The sequence below is a fragment of the Nanorana parkeri genome, unplaced genomic scaffold, assembly GCF_000935625.1.
Source record: "Nanorana parkeri isolate BGI_ZX_2015 unplaced genomic scaffold, ASM93562v1 scaffold129, whole genome shotgun sequence".
Lineage (NCBI taxonomy): Eukaryota > Metazoa > Chordata > Amphibia > Anura > Dicroglossidae > Nanorana > Nanorana parkeri.
The window spans coordinates 173897-187533 of record NW_017306397.1 but is presented as its reverse complement, the minus strand read 5'-3'; the positions used below and the strand labels follow the sequence as shown (position 1 = coordinate 187533).

The following is a 13637-nucleotide window of genomic DNA, read 5'->3' as shown; positions in this document are numbered from 1 at the left end:
GACTAAAACTGCTTTCTTTTTCATTGAGAGAGAAGGGATTCGGAGACCTTTTGTGGGGCATCCTCTCGACTACTACTAATGCAATGTATTATAAATTGATAATTTACACAGTTTTGTGAAACACCCGGTACCGGGTGTTCGCATTGGACGGGTCTTTTCTGCCCGTGCGTGCCCGCTAGGGGGTGCGCGCGAGCAGAAAAAAATTGCCGTCTGGAGACGGCAACCCGCAGATGCTGCAGTGCCGTCCGTCCGTTTTTTTACTACGGGTGGACGGCAAGAGGTTAAAGTGACCAGCCTGGTTATAACTCTTCCTCCTTCCAGTGCCCTAGAAAGATTCATGTCTTTTCTCTGAGAAAAGTTGAATGGCTTTTAATAAAATATAATTTTTTTCCAAAACCTCGTTTGCACACCTCCTTATGCTAGACTCTTTATGCAGCGATCTGGATCAGCATATCCTCAGCAGTGGCTCTAGGGGCTGGACAGGATGATTGCGGGGCCTGCCTGGAATGTGAGCTTCAGGCATTAGGCTGTGCTTGTGGTAGTTTCTGCACCTCAATGTACTGTTAGCTGCAGATCGCTTTTCAGGTCCAGAACTGTGGCCCAACCTTTGGTTTGACCCAGTCTCAAAACGTATTTATTAGTAGGCAGTGTAGGCTCACCACTGGCAGCTACTTCTTTTATTAGACCTGTTGAGCACCATTTGTAAACGCTGAGGAATTGAGTGCTGCATCATTAGGTGGGGTGTCGTGCACTCACACTCTATGCTCTGAGATAGCACATTCCTGCAACTGCTCCTTATCACAAGAGACAACGGTTTCACCTTGATTAGTCCCTGCTGTTGTCGACACGGTCTACGACAGCTCGTCTCCGGCCATTTGAAAGTTTTTCTGTTCCAGCAGTTTTATAAGTGCTTAAGGTTATCTTATTTTTGAGCTACATTTTTACCATTTGTGGGCAACATGTAGATCACAAACACAATGGTACCAGTCCTGCTGTACTAGGTCTCTCTGCAGCCTGAAAGTGGTAGAGTTCATATGCAGGCTGAAGACTCTCAATGAAGCATCAAGCTTGCATGTGATCGCTGCGCCATAGCTGGCATTGTAGTTTCATGAACGGGAACCATGCTGATTGGTTTTCAGCAGTCTGCGGACACCCAAGCCATTAGTGACAACTGGATCTAAGAGCAGTCGGCTGTAGCAAGTGGCCACCAATGGCTCTGAAATGGGAAAATATTTATAAAAAATATACCCAGCATGGATCATTACGCTGGGGATATTTCTATACAGATGGAGGTTGGAAGGAGTGAAGCAGCCCTCTAAATCTGTATTTTGTGATGCTAGCTTCAGTGCTTTCAGTGGGTAACCACATGCAAACAGTTTCAAAGTACTGAAGCCATTGAATTGGCATTATGGCCAGGCAACTAACCTTTTCAAATGCGGAGGTCAGCAACAGTACAGGTCACCTTTTCAACTCCTAGAATGCCTGCTTAGATTAAAAAAGTAATTTGTGCAGAATATCTTCTATGTGCTTGTTTAGCTATGCACCAAGTAACATTTTCTTTGTTTTGTAGATTGCAAGGAAAAGGCATAAAGTCATTGGTACATTTAAGAGCCCTCATGGCCAAACAAGGCCACCTGCATCCCTTAAGCACATAATCTTGATGCCACTGTCGCAGATAAAGAAAGTCCTTGATATCCGGGAAACTGATGGTTAGTAAAACCTTCTCTTATGGCACTGGTGAGAGACTACATGGGCAGCTAGAATTATACCTGTTCCAAACATGGGCAATGTAAACTTATTATAATAAAAGTATACATAATCGGAGTATCTTTAGTGCTAATGTCTTTTAACCCTTTCACTGCCACAGACTTCTCATATGTCGTTGGCAGCAGGGCCCATTCAAGCAGACTATAGCTGCTATACAGCTCTGTTTACATGTAAAGCCGACTGTTGGGTTTACACTGGTCTGGAATGCACTGGAACCATGGGCAGGTTCACACCATTTTCAGGACCATATCTGTAATGTGGCGCATTGCATGTTTTTTGTTTTGTTTTTATAGCTTAAAATGGGCTTCCAGGTGCATTCCAGTGTTTTGTATACAATTTTTATGAGTTTCTGTGCATTCCAGACCAGACATAATGAGACCTGCAGTATTGGTCTGGTCTGGAATGGACTGCACTGGTGTGAACAGAGGACAGAAATAGCATAGGGGATACATTGGGATGCATTTTGGTTCCGGAAACGGTCTGGTCTGGAGATGATCTGGATGTGCTGTGAACGGGCCCTAAGTGCTGACAAAACTTGCTCCCGCCCCAAGCTTTGAAAAACTCTGTTGGTGGGCTGACCAGGGAGATCAAATCTACCATGTTTCACTGGAAGACTAGCATGCGCTTATATGCCAGGGCTTTGAAGTTAATTTCTATCCAGGAATTATTCCACAGTTTCTACTGTAGCAGCTTTCAGAGATGAGACCTTTTTTAAAAGTCATTAGTGTGGTCCTTCAAGTTTAATTTGTGATGTGCAGTAGGGGAGATTTCTTCTTGCGTCATCTGCTGCTAGCACTAGTTATCGGGACAAGTGGCACTGGATCATGGATTCAGAAAGCAGTACATGTTTGACAGATTCTAACCCATTCCCTACTGTATGTGCAAGTTTAAATGTTGCATGTACTGTAGAGAAATGTGGAGGCTGCAGTTGTTGACCCCTAATTTTGCTTGGCTATCATGGCAATCCTGCGGTATTTACACATCAGCTGGGTTGAAACGTGATATGTACATGAAGTGTACACTGGTGCTCTCTATCCAGTCCTAAATTTCTGGACGGTGCTCCAGCTATCTACAGGCTGAATATGGAAATCCTGGAATGTTCCCAGTTTATTACATCTATAGTGCTGTTTTCTCTGCAACAGTCCTGCAGTTTAGTCACTTTTGTTCCAGTTCACTATTTAATTCTGGCCACTATGTCTAAGTACACTTTATGGAGTCAATCCAGAGCTGAGGCAGTTTACTTGGCCCTGTCTCTCCAACTTCCTGTTGTGGGTACTTTGCAGACGTATGCTGGGTTTAGGTATTTTAAGTACTGAGCATACATATGTGGTATTTGCTACAGTAGCAACTGTAGCCAACTGGCAGTTTTGAGTAAGGAGTTAACATTCTGTTTTTATTTTTGAGCTTATGTAATTTGCAAGTTGGCCACGTGGGGGAGACCTGATCTTTTATTTTTGCTTAGATATACAACGAGAAGTTGTTAGATTTAAATTGGAAGTAAATACAACACTTTTGTTGAAGGATTAGAACTGCTGCCAGGTTTTTCTTGCAGCTTGTGTCCACATTAAGGAGATTCGCCCTTTCTTTGTCCTGGTAAATGTTATTACCAAGTGTGAAAAAATCCCAAATTTTGAGTTTTCACCAGAACAGGAATAGAGGGAAGTCGTCCAATGGAGAAGGTATTTCCCTCACTTTGGTGGGATTTCCTTTAACTTATACCTTCCCTTACTCTAACCAAGATGAGAGGAAAGTTTGTGATGCAGATTTAAATAAGGAGGGAGTGTACATGCTGGAGCCAGCCTTTGCATCAGGGTGTTGGTTTTAAAGCCATTTCTGTGTGATTTACAACATCTGTTGTGTGCAGTTTTTCCCATGCAGCAGCACCACCTACACTGAAGCAGATATTAAAATGTCATCCTTTTGCTTCTGAAGAAACCATTGGATTCCTATCCAGCGTTTTTGTGTGGTTTTTTTTTTTTTCTTTATACTTTTACAGGGATAATTTGGGTCTTAAACCCTTAGCTTTGTTTTGTTTGTCCTTCACTTCTGTCATTGGCAAGCAGAAGTCCCACTTCTGTAAAGAGGTCTCCTCTTGTTTTGTTCAGCCGTCTGCTGAGGATCATCTAAAGGGAATTTGAACAGCTAGCCACAGTATGTGGGGTTTCCAAATTTCATTAGTGATCTCCTCACTACTGCAATGAATCCCTTCCTTATAGTATTGTGTGGACAAATGGCTGTGTGTGTGGTGGTTTTTGTTTTTTTTCTTCCATTTCTGTTAAACAGCCAAAAGCTTCTCTGTATTCATGCATGGGCACTGTACAATTCTTATATACAAAGTTTGTTTTTCACGGTACATCACAGGGACATGAGACACTGACAAAGCTGAAAACCCAGTGCTGCATTACCCCTTTTCAGCATGCCTTCAGTTTTGTAGCAAGCATTACTGGAGTGATCAGACAGTGTAGGGACCTGTGTTCTGTGATATATCTTCAAGGATATACAGGTATGTTACATTTTGCACATCGCAGGACACGGGGTTGGATAATTCATAGACAAGTGGGACCTCTAAAAGCAATCCCTTAAGTTGTGGGCAACAAACGGGTAACAGGCCCTGTTCTTCAAGAAAAGGATCTTACAGGTAAATAAAAAATCCTATTTGGTTTCTCTGCGTGGTCTTCAGGGGACAACATTTTATTGGAATGATCCCAGATTGTTTCTCTGGGATGAAACTTGCTGCAAAAGCACCCATTTTCCTTAGCGGAAGAAGCCCTACAGAATAGACCAAGTCATTCTTGATTGATAAAAGAAATGCTCCTTTCGTTTTCTCCACTTTCACATCAAGACCCTCCCAGCCTGGTTCCCTATCCCTATGCAAGGTATAGCACTCAGAACTCATTTGTTAACCTTTACGGACACTAGACCACTTTCATCCCAGCTTGGTTTCAGGAGTCGGTGTCCGAAGGCTTCAAACCAGAGTCACTTCCTACCTCCTACCTATGAGAAAAGAAACATAAAAAAATGAAACTGGATGTTTCTTAGTAATTCAAAAATTCCTTCTATGCTACTGCTTGATAGTCTGTCCCTGCCTCCCCTGTTTCTCACCTCCAAACTTCCCGTGCCACCACACAGCTTAATAGATCTCCATCAAGCCCCCTCTGGTCTTTTGCATTAAGAGTGACCAGATTATTATGACCACCTGACGTTTGTAGGCAAATTAGCTATAATTTTGCGCTGAAGTTGCTAGAGGGCCAGACCATTATAAATAGGGAAGCAGGTTGTTTACCACGACAGTAGAAGTGATTTTTTTTCTGAAGATATGGGTAAACAACGTGATTTAACAGCCTTTGAATGTGGGATGATTGTTGGTGCTCAGAGCCATGGAGCGAGTATCAGCAAAACGGCAGAATTCGTTAAATGTTCAAGAGCAGCTGTTAAAGTGTTTAAAGACTGGACTGTCAGCCGAAAATCTGGGTCTGAACGTGTGAATTGTGGCCGTCAGCGACTAGTCAATGTTAGGGCAGAACGGAGAGTGGCAAGACTGGTACAAGACAACAGAAGGGCAACAGTGCATCAAATTACTGCAGATCTTAATCAGGGATCCTCTCAAATGATCTCTGAATGCACTGTTCGCCGTACACTGCATCAGGACCTGGATAAAATAGGGGAGTGGGCATTAATGTGGCAGATGAGGTTTAATGTCGATAAATGCAAAGTAATGCACTTTGGAATTAAAAATAAACAAATGGGTTATACAATTATGGGTATGCCGCTAGGGAAGTCAGAAATGGAGAAGGATTTGGGGGTCATTGTAGACCACAAACTGAAAGGTAGCTTGCAGTGCCAGGCTGCTGTAAACAAAGCTAGCAGGGTCTTGTCCTGTATTAAAAAGGGGATGTATTGCAGGGACAAGTCTATAATTTTGCCACTTTATAGATCATTGGTTCGACCTCATCTGGAGTACGTGGTCCAGTTCTGGTCACCAGTACTAAGAAAAGATGTCCTTGAGTTGGAAAAAGTCCAGCGGAGGGCAACCAAACGTATTTAGGGGTATGGAGGACCAGAGCTGGGAGACAAGGCTACTAAATTTAAAACATGTTCACATTGGAGGTGAGGAGATTAAGGGGGGGGTATGATCTCCATGTACAAAATGTTCAATGGTGGTAGCAACATTAGCGATAAACTGTTTAAAATTAACTCCATTACAAAAACTAGAGGCCACCACCTAAAATTGGTGGAAAAAAAATTCCAGCACAAGGGGCGAAGGGGGTTCTTCACAGTAAGATCAGTTAGGGTCTGGAACTCACTGCCACAGGCGGTGATTTCAGCAAATAATGTGGAATTGTTCAAGAAACTTTTGGACGATTTCTTAAGGGACCGTAATATATAAAGGGGTACAGGTACTCCTGGAATGAGATCCTAATAGGTTGACTTGATGGACTAATGTCTTTTATTCAACCGCAAATACTATATATATGGGATATGGAAGCCGAAGGCCTGTTCCAACACCTTTGCTGTCTGCAGTTAACAAGATAAAACGTCTCCAATTCGCACAGGAACACAAGGATTGGACAGTCGAGCATTGGAAAAAAGTTAATTGGTCCGATGAATCACGTTTCCAGTTGCATCATGCAGATGGCAGAGTGAGAATTTGGCGGGAACAGCAGGAAAGCATGCACCTCACATGCATGAGTGAAACCCTTCAAGTTGGTGGGGGCAGTGTGATGGTTTGGGGCATGTTTTCCTGGCATGAGTTGGGCCCTTTAATTTGTGTGGAACAACGTCTGAATAGCACAACATACCAAAGTATCGTTGCTGATCAAGTTCATCCTATCATGTTGGTGTATTCCAATGGAGATGGCTTCTTCCAACAAGACAGTGCTCCATGCCACGGTGCTCACATTGTGCAGGAGTGGTTTCAAGAACATGAGGGAGACTTTACCTTGCTTAGGTGGCCCCCACAATCACCAGATCTCAATCCAATTGAGCATTTGTTGTAGAGCTGCAGCTAACGATTATTTTCAAAATCGATTAGTTAACCGATTATTGAGTTCAGTTAATCGGATGCAAAATAAAACATTTTAAAAAATGCCTCCAGTGATGGACTACTAGTTTGTATTGAGATTGCAGTCCATCACAGGAGCAAGCTTGGAGCTGTGGAAGTAAAAAACAAAAGAAAAAAAAGTGTGTGCAATATAGTGAAATAAAGTGTAAAATTATACAGCAATGATGAATGGCATCGGCTATAGAGGACTACAAAACCCAGCAATAGTACATTATACAGCACAATGCAGAATACTACCAGCTATAAAGGAATACAACAAATCCCAGCAATAGTACATTATAGCTGGCGGTATTCTGCATTGTGCTGTATAATGTACTACTGCAGGGTTTTGTAGTCTATAGCTGGTGGTATTGCGCTGTATAATGTGTTATTTCTTGATTTTGTAGTCCTCTATACAGCCCAATGCAGAATACCACAAGCTATATAGAAATATATATGGTACATTGCTCTGTATAATATGCAGCACAATGTACCATCAGCTATAGAGGACTACAAATCCCAGCAATACATTATAGAGCACCATGTCTGGGAAAGTGCAGGCTTACCTCCGCAGTCTTCCAGCAACTTGTTTCTGAGATCGGGCCTGTATCGGTGGCGGTCATCCGCCCTCCCACACCTGCTCCTCCTCCTTACTTCTTCTCCCCGCATCCCTGTGCCAATCGTGGATGTGAGGCGGGGAGGAAGTGCGGCGTGTGGAGCGTGAATGCGGCCGGGTGGGTCTGGCAGCAGCGAGCGCGAGGTGTGGAGGAGTTGTGGCGCGCAGCGTATGTGGAGCTGTGAACAGGGCCAACCAATCAAAAGCCGATTAATCGATGATTGAAAAAGTTGACAACTTTTTCAATCATCGATTGTAATCGATTATGCCGATTAGTTTTTGCAGCCCTAATTTGTGGGACGAAGTTGAAAGCCATCAGGCAGCTGGTTCCACAACCATCAAATCTCACAGAACTGGACAGTGCTATTCATCAGGCATGGTGTCAGATTCCTCGCATCACCTTTCAACATCTCGTGGAGTCAATGCCAAGAAAAATCGCCGCAGTATTGAAGGCAAAAGGTGGCCCAACGAAGTACTGATGGGGTGGTCATAATAATCTGGCTACTCCAGTGTATGTCCCGGTTCTTTAACTGAACATTTCTATTTCGCAGGGACCCTTCATCAGAGTGACATAGTGAGAAGGATGTTGACGCCTCATTTGATGCCAGCTTGGTGTAGTTCCTTCAGGCAGCTGTCTGAGCTGTACACATTCCCCAGTTTTCCTGTTAGTGGTTTCTGTGTTTCCCCAAGCCACTATTGGACTGCTTTTGGACTTCTCGACATTCTTAAAAATAACTTTGTCCCCCAGTGGACAAAGAAAATGCAATCGGTTTCTTGGGTCCATAGTGACAAAGGCCCCACTCCTTAGTTTATGTTCATGCTTGCAGTATGAATTTGCTTCAAAACTGAGGCAAGCTGGGTAGGGTTAGCCTGTACTGGCTTAGAATTGCCAGTGTCATTTTTCTGGTAGGGGGCAGTATAACCCAGCGGTATAAGAATTTTGTCCCCAAGTGACTCCAAGAAAAGGCTTTACAGGGAGTATATAAAAATCCATTTTTTTTTTCTCCAGCTGCTGTTCAGTACACACTCTCTTTTTCCCTCTAAGTGGTATTGATGAGCCCATATCTGTTACTTTGCACTCTCCTCCTATCTGCATGTTCCTAATACTACATAACAACTGATTGCCTCCTTGTACTGCTTCTCCCTTCCCCGGTAATTCTTTTGTACAGTTATTGCAAAGGGCTGATACCCAAACAAGTTCAGGTACTTGCAGTGTTTGGATTAAAATAAATCGATCAAATGATTGAATACAGAACTGCCTAGGGTGTGTTTTCAAATACAAGTACTGATACTTGTCCATGTCCTCACAGATACAAGTACTGATACATTTTTGTTGTCATGTGACAGTTTTTCTAAAACAATACAGACTAATATCTGGACAGTGGTGGAGCGCCAGAGCTAGGTCCCAGCTGCAGCCGCTGCAACCCTGGTAGTTCTCATGAAAATGCCACGTATCGGCACTGGTATCTGAACATCTCTACTTGCACTGTATATTCAATTTTACGCCACTATATTGATTTGCTATTACTATTATTGTGAGCTATGAGAGCAAAACAAGGTTAAAGTATGGGTGAAAAGAATACTGTTCTAAATAAATAACAGACTTTATAGCTTGGTAAATTGAGCCTTGTGTGCTGTGATTACTTAAACACTGCGAATGTAACGCACACTTTTTTCTGTTTGTATCTCGCACATGTTGCTGCTGTTTTCTGGATGTTTTTCCTTGGATAGGAATGTCTTTGGTTCCTCACTAGATGGCAGCAGAGGTTTATGCACTTTATGTTCCAGTTATTTTTGTTCACCAGGCTTCTTTTAGGATTGGGGTTTTCAAAATTGACTTGTTTCTGCAATTTCTCTTTCCAATTTCAAAAAGAACAAATTTCTATATTTGCATGCCCCTTTTTTATAGGAAAATTTGATTTATACTACTGATCCTGATTCATTAGAAGTGAACACAAGAGATGTGGATAGTACATTAAGTCGGGCATCGAGAGCTATAAAGAAAACTTCCAAGAAAGTAAGTTCATATGCTATGTTACTTGTTTAGCAGCATTTGTATTCCTGCTAATATACTATGTACACTGACGCAGATGGATATATTTTTGTGATTTTAATGGACCTTGAGAAGTTTGCTCATTATGTTTCTGCTAGCTCGGATAACTGTATCAAATGACTTATTTATTGCCTTTTTATAGGTCACAAGAGCTTTTTCATTCTCGAAGACGCCCAAGAGAGCCCTGCAGAGGGCGCTAATGGTACATAATACTCCAGATAACAGGAGTCCTGGCCCAAGCACTGAGGGATTTGCTAGCAGTCGCATGCCAAGTACCACTTCTTTAGCAGTAAGTACACCTCCATTTTTTTCACAACTGTTGTCATATGGCTTTTCACATAACTGGTGTAACAGTGATAATAACCTATCTTTTTTTTTTATATGCAACTTTTACTATATATCATATGCACATCGAGTAATTATTGCATTCATTTTCATCGGTCTATGTTGGTTTTCCATAAGGGTATAATTTGTTTTTTTTGGTGGGGGGGGGGCGTTTTTTGTTTACTTCAATGTACGCCTGGGTCTGGGACCTTGTTGATCTCCCAAGGCATTATTAGAATCTCGCAGATTCCACCTTTTTATATCATTTTCCTTTACAAAACAGGATTGTGCAGTTATGCAGTAAAATATTTAAAGCTGTCTCTTTGCTAATCTGATTCTGACCCAATAATATTTGTGAAGTCGTCCTGTTTATTTTAACTTATCTGTTAATATATCAATTGCATGAGGACAACATTTTGGCGAGGGGGGTGGTCGATTAGTCATATGATGTTTTATAGCTCCCAATTTCAAATTCGCCATTTAGACTGTGCCTGGTCTTTCTGGCAAACTACTGAAATCCCAATCTGCTTTTTATCATGCCCTCCTTTTGGAAAATATTCAGTTTCTACAAACTAGAATGTGGAATGGACAGAAGTGCTATCCTTCCAAAACTGGGACATGCAATAGATATGGATTTAGGTGTGGGCACAAATGTTTGACAAGCTGCAGTCCTTTAATTCTACCAAACCCAATACAGGCGATTTAGACTATATAAAATCTGTTTAGATATATATTTTAACTGTATAGGTTAAATTTACTCTTGTTTCATTTTTTTTTTTTTCTTCTACAAATCATTCATTCCTGTCTGTAGATTACCCGTTCTTCCTCTACCTTCAGCATAAATGGACCTTCTAAACACAGTAGTGTGCAACGATCTAATTCCCTTGATGGGAACTCGCAAAGTCCCAGATCCCGTTCACTCCTTTGCCCTGGTTCCCCTATCAGTCACATTCCTCGTTCTTTGAAAGGAGAGACGAGTCATTCTACCCCACAGCTATACTCCTCTGGCCAGTTGGGTGAAACGCTTACTATACCCCATCTTGTTACATCTGAAAGTACAGGAGAAAGTGAGCAGGCCATTGACACTTCCTGTGGCAAGACATCCATTTTCATCCACAAGGACCGCAAACCTCCGTGAGCTTCCAACTTTGTTTTCTATATACACTGCCACTTCACCAATGGTCACACTACCTGGCACTAGATGTTTTTTCACACTGGTGATTAAAGGGTACTACCATCAATGCCTGTCTTTCATTCTTTCTTTCCAAGGAATTTGTAATTGCATATATATATAGGAATAACATATATATATGGGAGAATATATATATTCCCAGCAGCACATTGTAAATGGTTGTGGCTGGCCAATATTGTACTTTACAGGACTGTTAAAGCTGAAACAAATCTAACAGAACTTATACCATTTTCCAAATTGTAAGTTACTTGAAATATTTGTCTATACATTATCCGTTAATGTAACGACAGCAGTTTCCATATTATTGACCATTATGGGCTAAAAAGGGCTTACATGAGACTGTTCAGAGTCTCTTATGTTGCATTACAGAGCAGGTTGTCAGCTGTGTAAAAAATGTTCTATTAAACCAAGCTGTAAATTTTAATATTATTGTCCCTTTTTATGTAGCTGTCCATGCGAGTAAAATATTTTACAGCACATTTTATTTGCTTAAAGCATACTGTGTTTAATGTTTAGTGACCCTTAACCTTTTATATTCGGATACAACGTTAGAGCAAATCAAATGAGTAGTTGACAAACAAAACTTGGAAAGAAAGAGCCTTTGTTATATTCACCAGTTGCACTACATGGTGGGGCTTTACTCCATCTCCGAAGGTTTCTTTTCTAGAGTACTCGTTTGTTTTGCTGTTTGATGTCTGCATTTGCATAACTACAGTAAATAGGTAAAAGCTTTACATTTGCTGCAGCACCAACCAGAGTTTACCCAGTGGCTCAATAGATTACTCGGAATAAAAGCCATGTTCCTCTTTGTAAGGTATTTTTGCTAAAACTTCAGAGTAGTTTGAGTAGTACTCGATTTCACATATTTAAAATGTATGCACTCTCAATTGGGTAACATTGGCAAGAAATGTACTTGCTTTAGTGGGTTGCTCACCAAGAGTCCCTTGGCGTGTGTCTGTTTTTTAACATGGCATATAATTTGTCAGTTTATGGAATTGCTACATACGCCACTTTCTTTCCTAGAATTCTCCTAATTTGGCCTTACTTTCTCTCAAAGCTCTGGATGAAGGTTAAAAGAATATTTCTAAAGAGAAACCTGGAGGCTGCCACTAGAATGCTTGATCTCAAAATACTAGTTACCTAGCTGTCATACTGAACCTCATCAATACTTTCCATAATTAACCCAAAACTAGTATACAGATGCTGACTAATATGCTCTCCAAGTCAGTGACTTGTATTATGAAACCCAACCCAGAGGGTCACCATTACTAACCTTCTCAGCAGGTGGTCAATAAGGATTAACTCAAGTTTAGACTGAATCTGGACCGAACCTGTGCTTATCCAAACAAGGGAGTGGTATGGGCACTTCTAACCTTCCAACCTATCGGCCAAGCATTCTCCACCCTTCATCTGCATATAAATAAGAGGGGGATGCTTGCGCTGACGTCATTTACTAATATATGGCCACATTTGGGTTAATGTCATTTACCAAACCTGGGCATGTAGTCTTATAACGTCAATTACATCACTGCATCTCATCTCTGTGTCAAGCTGTTGACTGAATTCCCCACCAGCAGCTGATTGAGGGGCACAGAAGGAACTTGCGTTCATATTCGGGAGGAGTGCCTTTTGAGTTTGGAAGAGCTCCAGTTCAGACTGGGTTTGTTCCCAGCCTTAGCTCATCCCCTGATGTTCAACAATGGTAGTATAGGATCAAACCAGACCATCCATTTCAAGGAAAGGGACTTCCCTGGCAATGCCCTAGGAGACATTTACAAGGTCTACACCTCTTGGGTGTGATTTTTATTTTTATTACATCTCTGGGGTTTATGCTGCTTTTGTCTGTTGTGGAGATTTGCCAGTGCTTTCTATTCCGGTGATGACAGTGATGGGATAGCTCCCCAACAGTGTCGGTGTAGTTCTTTTCTATTCTATCCAGGGATACAAAAAAAGTACAGTGTCCAAATATAAACAGAAGCAGGTAAGTATTTTTAGCAGTCTGGCAAAATCCCTGCAAATTATGTAGGTGTCCTGGAGTTTTCCTTTTTTAATTTCTTTTAAATGAGCCATTGCTAGTGCTCTAAACTGCATGGAAAGATTTTTTTTTCACCTCCCAATTTTTTTTTTCTTCCAGAATGTCCAATCTCCTTCTTTGATTAACTTGTTTGAGCGGAAATACCATACGTTCAGTCGTTCAACAACCCATCTTATCTGAACGCTGACGAGGCTTTATCCTGCAATGACTGACAAAAGCTGCTGTCTGTTAAGACTTTCTGATCCAAGATGGTACTTCTTCCCTCGTAGCACTTCTCAGCAGCTTGCAAAGGACATGCATTGGATTTTGTAAAAATGTTATATAAAGTAAAAGTGTTATATAGTGCTCATTCATCAGAGGATTTGTGAGTGTTTGTGCACAGGGAAAATGTCTTCTCCTTTTTTAATGTTTTTTTTGTCAATTTTTGTGTAACGTGATCCATGTATTATGAAAGACGGCCATTTACCTACATGTTTTACTAAAATATGTCCATCAGATGAGGCTTTACAGTCTGAATCCGTGCGAACATAATTACCTTTTTAAATCCTTTATCTTTAATTGAAACTCCAGCCAACAATACCTGTTAAAATTCAGAAGCTTTACATGACA

The 13637-nt window shown here is 41.4% G+C and overlaps 1 protein-coding gene across 1 annotated transcript in view; it reads left to right on the top strand.

Moving 5' to 3' along the window:
• ECT2 (epithelial cell transforming 2) overlaps positions 1-13375 on the top strand; it is a 40666-nt gene extending 27291 nt beyond the window's left edge. Inside the window, exons 20-24 of the mRNA XM_018553751.1 lie at positions 1571-1709; positions 3320-3360; positions 9334-9441; positions 9620-9766; positions 13128-13375. Coding sequence (XP_018409253.1) covers positions 1571-1709; positions 3320-3360; positions 9334-9441; positions 9620-9766; positions 13128-13208 — 516 coding nt within the window. The 3' untranslated portion in view covers positions 13209-13375. The remainder of the gene's footprint in view (positions 1-1570; positions 1710-3319; positions 3361-9333; positions 9442-9619; positions 9767-13127) is intronic.
• Positions 13376-13637: the final 262 nt, after the last annotated feature.